The sequence below is a fragment of the Gopherus flavomarginatus genome, chromosome 9, assembly GCF_025201925.1.
Source record: "Gopherus flavomarginatus isolate rGopFla2 chromosome 9, rGopFla2.mat.asm, whole genome shotgun sequence".
NCBI lineage: Eukaryota > Metazoa > Chordata > Testudines > Testudinidae > Gopherus > Gopherus flavomarginatus.
In genome coordinates, this window is record NC_066625.1 from 11994375 (window position 1) to 12012481 (window position 18107).

At 44.7% G+C, this 18107-nt stretch overlaps 1 protein-coding gene across 3 annotated transcripts in view; it reads left to right on the top strand.

Moving 5' to 3' along the window:
• MAD1L1 (mitotic arrest deficient 1 like 1) overlaps nucleotides 1-18107 on the top strand; it is a 543068-nt gene that overhangs the window by 305113 nt on the left and 219848 nt on the right. For all 3 annotated transcript variants that reach the window (XM_050966318.1, XM_050966316.1, XM_050966319.1), the window contains exon 14: nucleotides 10267-10355. In XM_050966318.1, the coding sequence (XP_050822275.1) occupies nucleotides 10267-10355 (89 nt within the window). The remainder of the gene's footprint in view (nucleotides 1-10266; nucleotides 10356-18107) is intronic.

Genomic DNA, 18107 nt, shown 5'->3' on the forward strand with positions numbered 1-18107 from the left:
ATTGCCATGTACCCAAATGACTATGGCCAAATGAGAAGAAGCTGTTACCACCAGACACCTACATTAGTCACCTTCTTCTCCCTGTCATGTTGTTCCTCATCCCTAGGATCCCTCTTATGTGGCAGTTTCTATCTATCCCATCACTAGGACTTGTTGACTTTTAGGAGGCAACCCCTCCCTTCCTGCCAGGACAGTCCTAAAATGGCTGTCACAAGGGGTGTGGGTCTTTGTTCAGACACCACATTTGTTTCTTTGGAGGCAACTTGAGACAGGAGGTCACCAGACTTGCTGCACTGGCTCGTTGAAAGGGAAGTAAATAAAATTCATATTTATTGATGCATCCTTTATAGAAGATTACAACTGATATTACTAGAATAACTGACATCTCAAGTGTCTGTTGGAGAGTGATGCATTTCATTTTCAAAGCTGAGTGTGTGGCCCATATAAGGGCCCCTTCAGAACATAAGAATGGCCATACTGGGCCAGATCGATGGTCCATCTAACCCAGTATCCTGTCTTCTGACAGTGGCCGGTACCTGGTGCTTCAGAGGAAAAGAACAGAACAGGACAATTATGGCATAATCCCATCCCCTGTTGTCCGATCCCAGTATCGGGAACCCAGAGGCTTAGGGGCACCCAGAACATGGGGTTGCTTCCTGGACAATCTTGGCTAATAGCCATTGATGGACATATCCTCCATGAACTTATCTAATTCTTTTTTGAACCCGTTATAGTTTTGGCCTTCACGAAACCCTCTGGCAAGGAGTTCCACAGGTGGACTGTGTGTTGTATGAAGAAATGCTTCCTTTTTTTTATTTTAAACCTGCTTCCTATTAATTTCATTGGGTGACCCCCAGTTCTTGTGTTATGTGAAAGAGTAAACAACACTTTCTTATTCACTTTCTCCAAACCATTCATGATTTTATAGACCTCTGTCATATCTAGGGTGCTACGAAATTCATGGTCCATTTTGGTCAATTTCACAGTCAGAGGATTTTAAAAATAGTAAATTTCATTATTTCAGCTATTTAAATCTGAAATTTCACAGTGTTATAATTGTAGAGGTCCTGACCCAAAAAGAAGTTTTGTGCGGGGTGGGAGAGGGATTTGCAGTACTGCTACCCTTACTTCTGCGCTGTTGCTGGCAGCAATGCTGCCTTCAGAGCTGGGCAGCTGGAGAGTGGTGGCTGCTGGCTGGGAGCACCACCAGCAGCAGCGCAGAAGTAAGGATGGATGGCATAACCTTGTGATCGCCCCCCAGCCCCAACTCTCTTTTGGTTCAGGACTCCACATTTGAGAAACACTGGTCTCCTCGGTGAAATCTGTGTAGTAAAGGGTAAAAGCACACACAAAAAGACTAGATTTCATGGCGGGAGACCAGATTTTATGGTCCAAGACGTGTTTTACATGGCCGTGAATTTGGTAGGACCTGTATCATATCCTGTCTTAATCGTCTCTTTTCCAAGATGAACAGTCTTCTTAATCTCGCCTCATATCAAAGCTGTTCCATACCTATAATCATTTTTGTTGTCCTGCTGTTGTCCTTTTTACATTTCTAAAATATTTTTTGAGATTAGGTGACTAGAATTGCATGCAGTATTCAAGGTATGAGCATACAATGGATTCATATAGTGGCATTATGATATTTTCTGTCCTATTATCTGTTACTTTCCTAATAGTTCCTAAAAATCTGTTTGCTTTTTTGACTGCTGCTGCACATTGAGCAGATGTTTTAAAAGAACTAGCCACAATGACTCCATGATCTTTCTTGATTGGTAACAGCTAATTTAGACCCCATCATATTGTATGTGTAGTTGGGATTATATTTTCCAATATGCATTACTTTGCATTTACTAACACTAAATGTCATCTGCCGTTTTGTTGCCCAGTTTTGGGAGATCCCTTTGTAACTCTTTGCAGTTTGCCTTGGACTTAACTATCGTGAGTAAATTTTGTATCATCTGCAGACTTTGGCACCTCACTGTTTACCCCTTTTTCAAGATCACTTATGAATATGTTGAACAGCATGAATATGTCCCAGTACAGATCACCGGCGGACACCACTATTTACATCTCTCACCTTTGAAAACTGACCATTTATTCCCACCCTTTGGTTCCTTTCTTCTAACCAGTTACTGATCCATGAGAGGACCTTCCCTCTTATCCCATGACTGCTTACGTTGCTTAAGAGCTTTTGATGAGAGATCTTGTCAACGGCTTTCTGAGAGGTCAAGCGCACTATATCCACTGGGTTACCCTTGTCCACATTTGTTGACCCCCTGAAAAACTCCAATAGCTTAGTGATGCATGGTTTCCCTTTAGAAAAGCTGTGCTGACTCTTCCCCAACCAAATTATGTTAATCTATGTGTCTGATAATTCTGTTCTTCACTATAGTTCCGACTACTTTATCTGGTATGAAGTTTAGGCTTAGTGGCATGCAGTTTCTAGAATCACCCGTGAAACCTTTTTAAAATTTGGCGTCACGTTAGCTATCCTTCAGTCATCTGGTACAGATGCTGATTTAAGCGATAGGTTACATACCACGATTAGTAGTTCCAGAATTGCATATTTGTGTTCCTTCAGAACTCTTTGGTGAATACCATCTGCTCCTGGTGACTTATTAGAGTAGAACCTCAGAGTTACAAACACCTCCAGAATGGAGGTTGTTCATAACTCTGAAATGTTTATAACTCTGAACAAAACTTTTTTGTGGGTCTTTCAAAAATTTACAACTGAACGTTGACTTAATACAACTTTGAAATCTTACAAAGAAGAAAAATGCTGCTTTCCCTTAATTTTTTAGTAATTTACGTTTAAAACAGTACTGTACTGTATTTGCTTTTCCGTCTCTTTCTCTCTCTCTCTCTGCTGCTGCTGCCTGATTGTGTACTTCGGCGTATGATGACTGGTCAATTCGTAACTCTGGTGTTTGTAACTGCAGTTCTGCTGTACTGTTTAATTTATTCCAAAACCACCTCTAATGACCCCTTAATCTGGGACGGTTCCTCGGGTTTGTCACCTAAAAAGAATGACCTAGGTGTGAGAATCTCTCCCCTTTGTTTCATTCTAGTCTTCAGGTACAGACTCCTCCCTTCCAAGCTTGCCTGGTTTTGATACATTTAAATATTTATGTATTTAAATAGCTGATTGAATTGTGTTGAGATTTGTGGCAAACACAACCTCTCAGTTCACCTTTCCATACTGTTGCCATACAAATTCACTTCTTATTTATCTCCGCCTTTTAAATTCAACTCTTTTGCTGAGGAAGGCCTTTCAAAGGATGGTGCCTCACTCAGCCATCATTCTCCATAAGAAACTTTAGATGTTGATAATGGATTCACCACTTTCCCCTTTTTCACAATTCCCAAAATGCTGAATTGGAGGCAGAAAATCTTCATCTTCAGTATAAAGTTGTTGGATCGGCCCCTCATTGTAACTCATTCATTTAGAGCACATTGATTATTGTAACAGTAACAATGTGTCTCCAGTCGTGTAGCGTTGTATGAAATCTGTGTACATAAAGTGGGCAAATAAATCCCTGACTCTTTGTTTTCATCACCCAAACAAATGCTTATTTTAACACTGAACTGAAATATTGTTTTAAACAAAATTAAAAGGCTGCTTTGAAATCCAGGATCTTAAAGCTGGGCACAGAAATCTGTATTTTGGTGTGTGTAGCTTTGTATCCTGACTTTCACAGGCAACTTAATATTCAAAAATGTCCAAATTTTCAAAAGTGATTGGGAAACTTAGGAGCTTGAGTCCCACGGGAGTTCCAGAGTTTGTAAGGTTACATCTTCACTACCTGCCGTATTGGCGGGTAGCAATTGATTGCTCGGGGATCAATATATCACGTCTCATCTAGACACGATATATCGATCCCCGAATGCGCTTATATCGATTCCGGAACTCCACCAACCCCAACAGAGTTGCAGAGTCGACAGGTGGAGCCGCAGACATCGATTCCGCGCCCTGAGGATGGTGAGTAATTCGATCTTAGATACTTCGACTACAGCTACGTTATTCACGTAGCTGAAGTTGCTTATCTGAGATCAATTTTCCCACGTGGTGTAGACCAGCCCTAAGTCACTTTTGAAAATGAAACTTGGACCTGGTCTCCACCTAAAACATAGGTTGACCTAGCTACATTATGGGGGAGGGATAGCTCAGTGATTTGAGCATTGGCCTGCTAAACCCAGGGTAGTGAGTTCAAGTCTTGAGGGGGCCACTTAGGGATCTGGGGCAAAAATCTGTCAGGGACAGTACTTGGTCCTGCTGTAAAGGCAGGTCACTGGACTCAATAACCATTCAAGGTCCTTTCCAGTTCTATGAGATATGTATATCTCCACACTAAAACATTTCACACTGAGAGATAGTTAAGCCAATCTAAGCCCTGGTGGAGAGAGATCAAGGGAAGTTACTGCCGCTCAAGGGAGTGGATTTGCTACTGTGACAGAAAAACCCTTCCATTGCTGTAGCAAATGTGTGTGTTTCAGTGATGTAACTGGATCCCTGCCACTGTAGCACTTGTAATATAGATATAGCCTTAGATTTCTGGGTAACAGGTGCTTTTGAAAATGACTGACAAGCAACCACACCCCCAGGGAGCTGTGAGGACTTAGAACCTTGAGAATTGGTATTAACTCATTAGCAGAATATCTGGGGGGATGGAGCTTAAAAGTGACAAATGCCACAGGTGTAACTTGAAACCAAATATCTGAAAATGAAGGATCTGTTTTTCTTACCAGCTGGTAGCCCAGTTCAGAGTTGTGTGTTTTTCCTTCCATCTCTAAGGATCTCAGACACTTCAAGGGAAATAAAACAGGCTGAGGCCATGTCTACATCTAAAATTTTGCAGCGCTGGTTGTTACAGCTGTATTAGTACAGCTGTATAGGGCCAGCGCTGCAGAGTGGCCACACTTACAGCAACCAGCGCTGCAAGTGGTGTTAGATGTGGCCACACTGCAGCGCTGTTGGGCGGCTTCAAGGGGGGTTCGGGGAACGCGAGAGCAAACCGGGAAAGGAGACCAGCTTCGCCGCGGTTTGCTCTCGCGTTCCCCGAACCACCCTGCAAACCGCAGGGAAGGAGACCTGCTTGTTCGGGGGTTCGGGGAACGAGAGAGCAAACCGGGAAAGGAGACCAGCTTCGCCGCGGTTTGCTCTCGCGTTCCCCGAACCACCCTGCAAACCGCAGGGAAGGAGACCTGCTTGCTCGGGGGTTCGGGGAACGAGAGAGCAAACCGCGGCGAAGCTGGTCTCCTTTCCCGGTTTGCTCTCGCGTTCCCCGAACCACCCTGCAAACCGCAGGGAAGGAGACCTGCTTGCTCGGGGTTCGGGGAACGCGAGAGCAAACCGGGGAAGGAGACCAGCTTGATTACCAGAGGCTTCCTCAGGTATGCTGGGATACCTGCTTATTCCACGGAGGTCAAGAAAAGCGCTGGTAAGTGTCTATACTTGATTACCAGCGCTGGATCACCAGCGCTGGATCCTCTACACCCGAGACAAAACGGGAGTACGGCCAGCGCTGCAAACAGGGAGTTGCAGCGCTGGTGGTGCCCTGCAGATGTGTACACCTCCTAAGTTGCAGCGCTGTAACTCCCTCACCAGCGCTGCAACTTTCTGATGTAGACAAGCCCTGAATTCCTTATTTTAGTGTCAATGTTTTAAAGTCGTCAACACTTTCAGGAGAACCATCTTGAACTCCTGTCCTCTGGCAGGTTCAAAGTAGGGGAATGGGAGGAGAGGAGAAAACGATTCCACTTAATTCTAAACGTATTAGTAATTTCCCCTCTATTCTGTAAATGATAAGGTCTGAGATGTGCTTTCTATTACTGAAAACATCATGGCAGTTTACCATTTGGGCTTGTATACACCATATACATAGTGGCACTTTTAATGAATGAGTTATTTTAAATGTTGGATGTGCCATGATCTCATCCAATGAATAGCTCTAAAGTTGGCCAGAAATCGAGGATTATGGACATCAAGAAAGCTTCAAAGGAACTGGATGAAATGGAATGGAGGGAGGGGGAGGAAAAGAGTCTCTGATGTATTCTGGTTAAAAGGACACTGCATGGTCAAAATGTTAAATATCAGTTTATTTTCTCTCACCATTCACGGCCTCTGACATTACTCATGGTTCAGCCCTTTCCGGTGTCATAAAAACCTCGGCTAACTTAAAAAATAGCCTGGCTTCTTCTGGAGCCAGTAATATATTCTATGGAATGGGGAAAAAATAATTAGAGGGCCTAATCCTGAGCAGTTTGAGCTTCTGAAGCGCTCTTGAAAATAGTTTGAGCTTAGCACCTTTCTGGATCAAGCCTATTATCATCATGACAGAAGATGCAGTAAAACAGTGATGCATACTCACCCTGGACTGAGATTCCCACTCATGCTTTAGCCTCCCTGTATGCCAGGTAAAAGGGCTGGAGCAGCATAAAGATGCTCCTGAGAGTACATCTGCACTGCAGAAAAAATACTGTGGCAGTGAGTCTCAGAGCTAGACTCAGGCTTTCTCTAGGATACTAAAAATAGCATTGTAGATGTTCCTGCTCGGGCTCCAAGACACACCCTGTCACCAAGTTTTAGCCCTGAAGCTCAAGTCCAACTCACCTGTAGGACTGGGTTCTGAGACCTGCTGCCATGTTTTGGGATTTTTTTTTGGTGGGGGGGGGAAGGGTTCAGTGTAAAAGTGGGTCAGATGTTTTCAAACTGGGGGGTGCACCCCCCTAGGCAGGCATGGAGGCACATTTTAGGGGGACAAGCAGCAACACTAGTCAGCTTGTGTCAGCCCCCATTGGAGGACTGAGAGAGAGTGCCGCCTGCACCCCTGGACTCACCTCAACAGGCCACCTAGATTTCCACTCCTGGCAGCCTCTGCACCTGGCGCTGGCTCCACCCCCAGAGATGGTCCCACGCCCCACCCCCCAACCTGAAAACCTGAGGGGGGAGGGCAGAGAAGCAGGTATTGGCCTTGCACTAGTGTGCATCCTGACTGCAAGGTAGAAGCAGCTCGCTGCTGAGCAAGCCTTGGCTGTGCCATTATTAACTATCTGTGTGTCTGAAATTTACAGGTGCCAGTAATTTCATTTAAGTTGTGTTAAGGTCTGTGTTAGATTTATGAGCAGGATATCAAGAATATTTCTTGATGTGTCTATTTTTGGCTGCGGAGGAGGGGCAACCAAATATTGTATCTCAAAGGGGAGCTTAGCTCAAAACGTTTAAAAACTGCTGATGTAGACGTACCCAAGAAGCCCCAGATCTAGCTAGAGGAGAATTCCCCTGGTGCAGGCTCTGAGTGAGACACCCAAAAGCTGTCTTCCAAGACCCCCCTTGCAAGCACAGGGGTGAGGAGGATTTTGGGATGGGGGGGCAGCACGTAGCACTGTGGAGTTTCTGGCAGCATTGTGGCCCAGAAGAAGACAGGGAGAGCTGCTGGGATTTAGGCATCCTCCTCCTCCCCACAGCTGTCTAATTTACACAGGGGATTTTTGTGGCCCCAGGAGCAGCTCAGAATTGGGAGGGCACAAAGGTTACTTAAAACCCTCTTACCTCACTCCATCACAAGCCCAGGTTGCTCATAGAGGCACAGCACCGAATCTCACCTGGGTTCTAATAGAGCTGCCTAGGAAGTACTCGCTGTCTAGTTACTAGAAGTGTGACACTAACTCCTTATCAAATAGGACTCACACTGACACTGTGCCCTCCGGAACAGATATGAGCACATGTGTACACACAGACACATCTCCCCTCTCCTCTCCCCATTATACACTCAAACCCTTTCCCTCTGCACACAACAAACACATGCAACCCCAAACCCCAGAAAACAGATTCCTAACCCCCCATCTTCTCCAAAGGAACCGGCAATGATTTATTGGTTCATGTCAGTTAGCAGGTGGCAGTTGGACTCAAGGCTGAGGCCGCTTAGCCTTTGATAAATAGCATATTTACCAGTGCTCCATCTTCAAATGCTATCCACATGTGGCCCAGAAAGCAGCACAAAACTATAATAACAAACCTCATCCCAGTCTTCTGCAGAGCTGGGAAGCAGAGTGTATAATGAATGTTTTCCTGCTAAAAGTAGGTTGGAATTGAAGTCTGCTGCCAGTACCCGTTCCTTGATTCTCATCCCTGGAATTATCTAGAGTGCTTGCTTTATCCCAGCCATCTGTAATGAACTGAGCTGGGACAGATAAGCTCAGTAATCAGAAAATTGAGGGAAGCATTCCTCACTGTGATAATCTTGTCAGCCTGCTAATATACATGAACATTTTTACAGCATAATGATGCAGGAGGGCTTTTTGCTTCTTTCTTCTTTCTCTTTGCTTGAAAGGGTTTTGGCAAATGATGGGAGAATATCAACATCTAGTGTTCCAAAGAGGATTTTGGCTAGAACCTTTTCCCCCATCCTTCTCCTTTGCTTTAGCCCCTGATGTATCCAAAGGGGCAGGGAATCAGGCTATCCCTGTCCCTAGCTATAATGCTGCCATGTTTTTCATGCCTTTCCTGCAGCACACAGGTGTGCGAAGATACATTACACTGGAACTTTGTTTCTGGCGGAGCAATGTGACTAGGCATAGCTCTACAATTGAATGCATGTTCTTTTTTCCCACCTACCCACTGCCCTCTTCTTGTAAAAGCAAGACACTGCTACCAGCTGGCTGCATTTGGACCTAGTACATCAGTGCAGAATTATGATGCTCTACACGTCTAGTCAGCACAATTGAAGGGTACTGTTTGTTAATGTGTTATCTCCCTGATGTTAAATACTGAGCCCTCTGTGTTCATATGGTTTGCATCTCTAATTAGGGTTGTGTTGCTTATTATTTCCCCTGTAAATGGAAAGTGTAGCATCTGGCCATAGATTTATGAGGGGGATTTAGCGATCAGGAGGTACAAGACAGATGCTGAAGGAAGAGCCAAAGTGTGAGGAGGGGAATAGGTGTACAAGAACAGACCATGAAGAATGAGTAGGGAGGGTATCCAGGCTGGGAGGAGACAAAGCAGGGCCGCAGGGTGTCTGAAAGTTACTTACGCTCAGAATTGGTTGTCTCTGCTTAGAATGCCTGAGGCTTTATGGATAATAGTTTAATAGCAGGTAAAATATACCACTTCTCCCTCCCCTTTGGATGGACTTTTGGGTGCTGGATGGGGGACACAGATTTGCATAGTCAAAGGAGACCGAAGCAATTTCTACACATTACTCCCTCTGCTCCCAGCCTGACAGTTATAGGGCCTGAGTAAGAGATTCCATGTGCTCAGATTGTGGCTTGGTTTCCCAGCATAAAGGGAGCTGAGGCAAACTGTTTCCTTAATTTTTCATCCACTGTTTCTCTCCCACCCCACCTAGGCAACTTGTATCTGAAAGGGCTGGAAATTCTCCCTTGTCTGATGGGTGCAGTGTAGAAGCCTCGGACAGAAGTTGGACTGGACAGGGCAATCTGATCAGCTTATTTCCTCTGGGCATTATTGGTGCTAAATGAGGTTGCATTGCCAGTATAGAACTTCAGGTGCTAGACAACTCCTAGTTTCATGCAGAGAGTTCTCCACCTCGATTTACTCACCAGGGAATGGATGGGGAAATATTCAGAAGAAGAGCGACTAATGACTCTGCTTGAACAAAATCAGTCCTCCCTCCCCTCTCCCTCCGCTGCCCCATACAGCCTTTGAGCAAATGTTGGGAGAGATAATTGGAAGTGTGGCAAGAGAGAGTGTATTAATTGGGGAACTGGTACTTGGTACATGTAAAACAATTGTATTTCACAAAGTACGTTGGAATGATTTCTATACTGAGAGGGAGCTGGCTGTGGAGTATGAAATGGCTGCCTCCCTGCTGTTTCTTAGCATCATATTATGAGGTGAAGTTGGTTTCCATTTCTGTTGTCTCTAAGCTGAAGAACCACATGACACTGGACACAGCTGCCTGATGGATATGAAGGCACTTATGTGCCAGTAGGATCATAGAATTTGCTGTCGTGGGATGTATTGTGAGCCATCAGGTTGTTGTAAATGCCTGATGCTTCCGAGAAGGTGAAAAAATCCATAATGCATCTGGCCAATTGTACCTCCATGAGGCGTACTAACGATAAATTCCTTACTGCGAACTTACATTAGAAAAACCTGTGCGCCCATACTTCAAAATATTGAAGTCCCAGGACTCATTACTCCCTGGGAGTCCTGGGCATTCAATAGTGTGGTTCAGCAGTGTGCACCCGTGGCTGCCATGTCTCTGATAGATGAACTAACCTCCTGTCCTATTCCTGCAGTTGGAAGTGGAGCTAAAGAGCCTGAAGTCTCAGGCATGCACAGCAGCTCAGAGCAGCTTCGTCACTACTGAGGAAGTGAACGCACTCAGGTGAGCATGTGCTGGGAGCTGTTCCTTCTATTTGTTACACAATTGGGGAGAAGGGAAAGGACCAAGTTGATGTTATAAAAGGAAACAAATGCTGCATCCTCACTGTTTATTATTTCTATTGTGGTAGCACCTGGGAGCCCTGGTCATGGACCAGGACCCCCGGTCGTCAGCAGGCAGGATTGAACCTGGGACCTCTGGAGCTTAGTGCATGAGCCTCTGCTGTATGAGCTAACAGCGGCTGTAGAGCAGACTCATTAATCTCTAAGTGGTCTCGGTGCCACTACATGAGACAGAACACAACACCCAGGTGGTGTGTGGGTTACACAAACACACAACAAAAGGACAGCCCCAGGAAGCTTACAGTATAAGTAACTAAGCTTTAGGGCTGGTCATTACACTGACCTTTTCCTGATAGGATATTTTCATAGTAGAATCCTTCTTTGTCCACCTACCTTCACCTCATGCTCAAGTCACTGCCCAAAACCCCATAAGAAATTCCAAGAGTCATAGAAAAGCCCTGGGATCTCTCTCCTTTCTTACACGTTGTCATTTTCAGACCCTTTTTCTACCTTGGGTTTCTCCATGCTCTGTTTTGGAATCTGCTTGAGTCTCTTGCTCTCTGTTAATTCATGTTGCAGTGGCTCCTTCATCACCCCATTTACTTCCCTCGCTGTGCAACAGCTTTGCTGTTTGTTTTTTATTTTTACTGGATCTGGACTTTAAGTACAGGACCTGTTGGCATCCATGGAGAGAGGTTTAGAAACAGCCTTTTGTAATACTGATGTGCTTCCAGTGCAGGAGAGAAAAGAAAAATGGTTCCCCTAGTGTGCAGTTGCAGATGGCAGAGGGATACATGTTGTGATTCAATGAGAGAGAAGTTACAAAACAGCTTTTCAGCAGAGGATACGTAAGCACTTACAAAAGCTACAATGAAACTAGACAACCTTTCAGTGTATTTATTAAAGTATTTACAGCTCCCATTCCAAGGTAGGTGAAACAATAAATACCAAGCTCAGAAAGTTCATCTGTATCTAGAATGTTTTAATAAAGTTCCTTCTTTTTAAACTGAGCCAATCTGTTTGATCTTGACAACTTGCATTTGTTGTTCTGAACTGATGTGAGATTTTGGCTGGATTTCCTTCTCTTAATTCTTTTCTATTTTCAGTTCCATCATTGTAAAAGTATTGCTGCCTCTTAGGAGCGAGAGCAGGATTTTGCAGGAGGCACAAATTATTGGTCTGCATCTAATGGATTTTCTAAATTTCCCCCTCCCTGCCCGGCTTGTTTTACAGCTCTAGAAGGGTTGCTCAGTATTAGAATGGAATGGATTTGAAAATGGCCAGTGTTCAGCTAAGCTGTTCTAATACAATAGAGAGCTCTTAAACTGCCCTTTGGGATGTATTTCTCAGGGACAGCTCCCACAAGATAGAGTGGCAGAATTTTGGAGGCCTCTTTCCACCAAATCTTTTAATGAGATGGTACCATAGGTCACACTGTGGTTTTGTTCCCTCCTCCCATGAGGGTAAATCTCATTCTACCTTTCGCATTCTCCGAGGGGCACATAGGACTAGCCTGAAGCATGGTGTTTGCAGCGCTACTGGGGTGTTCAAAATCTCTCCAGCAGCAACAAAACTCATCCCTTATTATGATTAATATTATGCTTCTCTATCAGTAAAACCAGCATCCTGTTTGCTGTCTTCTGGGAGCTGGAGGCTTTCAGGATGTTTCTACAGTAACTCCCCAGTCTCCCCCCTCTCTCTCTCCTGGTTAGTATGGACTGCAGCACCCTTTCCATTTAGGAGCAATTCCAGTCTCTCTATTTTCACCTCCAAGATTCATTATTCCGTGTTTATCTTCATTAAACAGCATTTGCCGTCTATTAACTGAGCAACTTCAAGGACAGCAGAAAACAAAATGAAACAGCTGGATTTCCACCCCAGGACTTCATGAGATTGCCGGTGCCTTCCTTACAGTGGAAATGGATCTCATTTCTCACTTTTGTCTATCTTTTCCCTGGTTTGCAAACCTAGCCCCTGAACTGAAGCAGACTTCACAAACAGCACCGTCAGATCCCTTGCAATGATTTTATTACTGAGTGCTAATAGTGTGCTAGGCGCTCTGCAAGCAGAGGAAGCCCCTGTCCTGCTCTTTAAGGCATGGTGGTCTAAATAGAACTCCAAACTGTGGTGTTTGAGTTTTTTTAAGTGTGAGTCCTTTGCCTGTCAACCCCATAACTCTGCTTCTTTCATTTAAATTGTGCCCGTGAATTCAAATAGAGTGTCCCAGAAGTGGGCTCCTCCCCAGCAAAGCTATTTATATTCTGGAACAGTTCTCCAGTGAGGAGCAATAAATTGAAGGCAGAATTGAAAGCTGTGTCAAGCTAAGAGGCCAAGTTTCTGGGGTTGCTTCTCATAGCAGCACCGTCCACCTCCCTCCTCCCGCCCCACCACCCACCCACCACAAACACTTCCAGGACCACACACTGCTGCAGCTAGGGTCATCTGAGACATTTGACCCATAAGATTATTTTTGGTAGATTCCCAGTGTAGCTAAACCCTCTTTGTTCAGATAGAAGTCTGTCACTGGACCATTTTTTGTTGCAAAGGTGGTGCTGGTGTATTTAGTAAAATACAGAACATATTCTAAACCCTGATGATGGTGATTTGGTGGCTAAGCAGGCCTGAGTGGTGTGTCTTCTGCATGCAAGGATGTGAATCTGGGTTTCTTTCCTTTCCTCATCACAATGTTGCAACTCTTTTTGCAAGGTGGATGGAAACAGTATAAAGTTGCTCACTTAGTTTCATCCTTTCCTTCTTGCTGCTCAGCATGTGCAAGTTTTGTGGGCCATGGGTTTCTAACAGAAAACACACACTGTATGAAGTGTTTTCTTTTAGCTGGAGGTGTCTTCAATCTGGGGCTAGTGGGCAACTTCCCATCCCCTTCTCCACACAAGTAGATGGACTGCTCTGCTGCTGCAGTCTGTTTTCTTCTCATGAGCAGCCTACTCCAAATATCATTGTTTTCCTTCTACTTTCTGTCCAGCAGAACATGAACTTCTCTTCTCTGCAGAATTAAGGAGAAAGCACTTTGTGGCTCCAGAGTTACCCAATCTAGGAATGGGGTAGTGTTCCACCTCTCCTGCTTCTGGCACCCCCCATGCACTGGGGCTGGGAACCAGTAAAGAGCTCTCTTACTGTAAATCATGAGAAATTTTCACAGGGTTCCCCCTTGCATGGGGACCAGGAATAGTTTGTTGTGGTTGTCATGTTTCCAGAGGTAGCTGCACCTTCCTGGGCACTTGTCATTCTCCTTGTGGCCACCTCACTTAGATCTCAGGCCTCTAGTCCTCTTTCTTGAGGTGGGATCTCTCTATCCACTCCCTCCTGACTGGGGTCTTAGGCTGCAGACTCCTCCAAATCACTAAGATTATCACACCAGGTCTGACTTTAGTTCAGCACTTATAGTTTTGTTCTCTCAGAGGCAGTGACAGAGTTCCTGGTGACCAGCCGGCTGTCCGAAAACAAAGTACTATTTATTCAGAACAGAAGCGTTACAGAGAAAAGGCACCTTACAAACAGTAAACATCTAGCTTATCAGGTGTCACCATCTTCCACATGGAAACCCTGTCAGTTTCCAAAGTACTGCAGGGCCTGCCCCTCTCTGTCACAGTCTCTTGTCCATTCTTGGATGAAATGTGAATGGCCCTCTCCAAGGTCAGGGCTGTTTTTTGTTTACCAGGCCTCTTGAACCAGGTCAGACCTATACATGCTATTTCCCTTAGGAGATGAAATTTCCACCGAGTATTTACCTACATTAGAAATTTGCTCTAATTACCCCCTGCCCTCCTGATATTAGTTCCTGCAGAAAATCCTTTGGCTTCCCCCATTTAGCCAGGAATAAACCACTAGCCAACCCATAAAGATACATACAGCATTTGTAAAATCAATATAATCGTTTTAAAATATTCTGTGTGTCCATAGCTTCTCTCGTAGTGGACCATGGCAGAACCCTTACGTGGCTGACAGCAGGTGGGTGGGTGTGATAAGGAAGGGAAGGAGGGAGGAGTTTTGAAGGGTGGGAAGGGGAATCAGGTGGGGAAGAAATAATTGCGCCCTTCCCTCCTTCTCCATTGCAATGTTAAGGTTTTGTCTACGCTATTAAGTTTTGTCGATAAAACTTATGTCGACACCCAGAAGTTGACAAAACAAAAATTGCCAAAGGGTGCTCACACTTGCTCCCTCTGTCCACAGATCATGTCCACATTGTGTGAGCAATGCATTGTGGGTATGTATCCCACAGTGTAGTGTTGTGGGAAGACAGAGCTGATCGCTGCACATCTTGGGAGGATTCCCTCCCAGTTCTCCCACAGCCTCCTCAGCTGCCAGGAGTGGTATCATGAGTAGCTCTGTGAACTCTCCATGCTGAGGAGTGTCAGGGCAACAGTCTCTCCTTCCCACCTCCCTGCAACAACAGTCTGTCTGCTCCTGTGTTCCTAGTGCAGGGCAGAACAGGAGCATTCCAATGATTTGCTCTTTGTTCCCCAAAGGGAGCAGCACACTCAGCTGTTAGGGTATGGCTACACTTGCAGCTGTACAGCGCTGGGAGTTACAGCTGTCTTCATACAGCTGTGTAGGGAAAGCGCTGCAGTGTGGCCACACTGACAGCTACCAGTGCTACCGTGTGGCCACATTTGCAGCATTTGCAGCGCTGTTGGGAGTGGCTAAACAGGCATTCTGGGATACCTCCGAAAACATCTGGAGGCCAATTACAACGCTTTTGGTGGCCACATTGGTGGAGCAGCGCTGCATCCTCAGCGCTGCAATCATTATACCCCAGGCAGAGCAGGAGTACAGCCATCGCTGCAGCCAGGGAGATGCAGCTCTGTATGTGCCTTGCAAGTGTGGATGGTGAGTAAGTTGCAGCGCTGTAAAGTCACCACCAGCGCTGCAACTCTCCAGTGTAGCCAAGCCCTTAGATACTTGTGGCAGCTTTGAAAGGGGAAGGGTGCATGCCTGCAGGGCAGCAGAGATCAAAACACTGAGCAGAGCAATCAGGGCAGGCATTGTGGGATACTGATGGAAGCCAGTTCTGTTGGCAAAACAAACAGCAGTGTCTACGCTGGCTCTTTGACAGTAAAGGGAGGGGAAAAGAAAAAGTCTTTCATGGGGTGAAAGTTTTTTGTTGCTGAAACCGGGCGTTTTTCCCAACAAACGTCATGTTGCAGGGTGTACGCTCTCACTGTTTTTTGTTGCCAAAAGGCAGTTTTTGGCAACAAAACTTGGTAGTGTAGACAAAACCCTAGCGGAGCTGTCCCTGTGGGGTTCCACACGACCAGTTCATACTGCTGCTCCTTGTTTGTGGGATGTCTCTAGTCATTGGAGTCTTGCCTGCTGCCAGTAGGGTTGCAGGAACTAGGAACACGACTGTACTTACATTCATTCCCTGTACAATTTGCCATCACAAATTCACTGTGGCAGAAAACAGATGGAAGAAGAATACAAACTCTCCAAATTAGAAGGTGGGGAAAGAAACCCCACTCCTCATGAGGGAATTATTTTCACTGCTAACGTTTACCATGGGCCTCAGCACACCATTCACCTTCAATCCAATGTGCCCGCTCTCCTGGACTAAGCCCAACCAACCCCACCAGTTAGCTGCTCTCTTGAAGGAACCTGAAAAATGGAAGGGAACCATCAGAAGCCAGGGAAAGGAGTGGGAAAGGACTGTGTGCTTCCAGGCATTTCCATATAAACTTCACTGTTAAAAGCTAACTTCTGAAAACAAATGCAGGATAGTCACAAAGGACAAAGAAATCCACGTTAATCCCCTAAATCTGTATTCACATCCTGTGAGGGAGTGAAAGCTTTAAAAAAAAAAAATCTTTTGTCCCCTTTTTCTTTAGTATGGAAAGTAAATTTTCAGTGAGAAGCTTGAAAGACTTTTATCAGTTTTTCTCCTTCTCCCCTCGAGAACAAAGTGCTCTTTCGTCAGCCCATTTATAGCTCTAAATGTGAAATTCTTTCCCAACTTTATTACTTCCGAGGAGACAATAAAAGCCAATATTAATGCTGTCATTCCACACACCCCTTGTCCCTTATAAATCATATTTGCCATATTCTTCAGATCTCGTAATGGGAAAGGGTGGTCAAACAATTTAGTTTGTTGACCACAGGGTATAACAAACCGTGTTTAGTCAGTAACCCGTTTTACTTGGGTTGTGATAAATCTGGAAAGGCTGCTGTTTTAGAACAAATAAATAAAAGTAATACATTAAAAAACAGCTTTAGTAGAGACTTAAGTGACAACAGCTGAAGGACCTTTTCAACTGGAACAAATATGAACTTTTTCTTTCTGCTGTCAAACAGAAACTTGAGTAAATCCTAAGTGTTGTCTATGAATTTAGTGAGTAGGTAGAGTTACAGTGATTCAAAATAAATTCATGTTCTTGCCAATGTCTGTTAGTCACACTTGCTGGAAATCTCTGCTCCATTCCTAACACCATCTCATTGCCATCTGGATCCCTTAATAGTGTCTTCTCCACACGTACATTTTCTGTTCCATTCAGTAATTTCCAGTTCAGCAGTAGCTTTTCTACATGGCAGTGCCCTCTTCACAGATGGGGCATACTGTGAGAGATGCCCCTATCGGTGGCAGTACTGTGCTGCCAGTCACACTGTGCTGTGCTATATCTGCCAACATTTTAATCTTATAAATAAGGACAATAAGGAGAAAAACAGGAGCACTTGTTAGCTCCATTGGACTCTGAGAGCTTTCTGGAAGGAGAGAGTTGGAGAAATACTTCATTTTTTCCTGCTTAAAAAAATAGGACTGGTCAGTCTGTCTGCCTCAGGTGTTACTATGACATCCATTACCATAGCATATAAGCACTTCACAGATAAATGAGATTTGCATGGCAAGGTCTCTCATGGACTTCATGGTTCAGCCGTCCTGGTAGAATAGGCTTTGTTGGAGATGTAGGTTTTTTTCCTTTGTTGTTTTGTCCTTCTAAATTGAGACAGCGGTACATATGCTGTGTGCCCAACACCAGAATGATTCCAACTATCTGGAATTGGAAACACATGCAAGACCAAGATACTGGGGTAAATACACAGGTCAGAGCAAATGCAACTCCTTGGTGATCTTTCACTAACTAGGTCTCCCACTTCGAGCTTGGGAGACTGTCAAAATACGTTGTGCCTTTAGAGACTTCTCTTTTGAGTTACTTTTAGTTTCACTACATCTGCTCCAGGAAAGCCTTGTAAGAGATGTGAAGCAATCTTGTCAAGAATTTAAACCATTGCATGTTTTCAAGCTTCTCTGTAATGAATGAATTGGTAGATATTCAGTAGTGAATTTCAACGATGCTTCCTACACCAGTAAAACTCAGCATTTTATAGTATCAATATTGTAGCAAGTAAATTACATTTCTTTCCTCCTCCCACTGAAAAGCTGCATTTGTATTCAGTCTAGGTCAAATGTTAAATTGATAGGTGATGGTACTGAGCCTCTTTCTAGTTTACTTTTTGTCTTTCCTCGTTTGAGTCTGTCCTGGGTTGTTCTATTTCCAAACACCTGTAGAACAGCTGAGGAAGAGTAACTCTGGTGTGCAAGTTGAGACCTGAGAATTGGGGATAAAATGGATGCCACATTTTTTATTGTTGGCACCTAGATGGGTGGAGCACAAGGTTGCATGTAGGTTAACACTGCCTTTTTGCCTGTTGGAGAATCCAGATACAACACTAACTGGGCCCT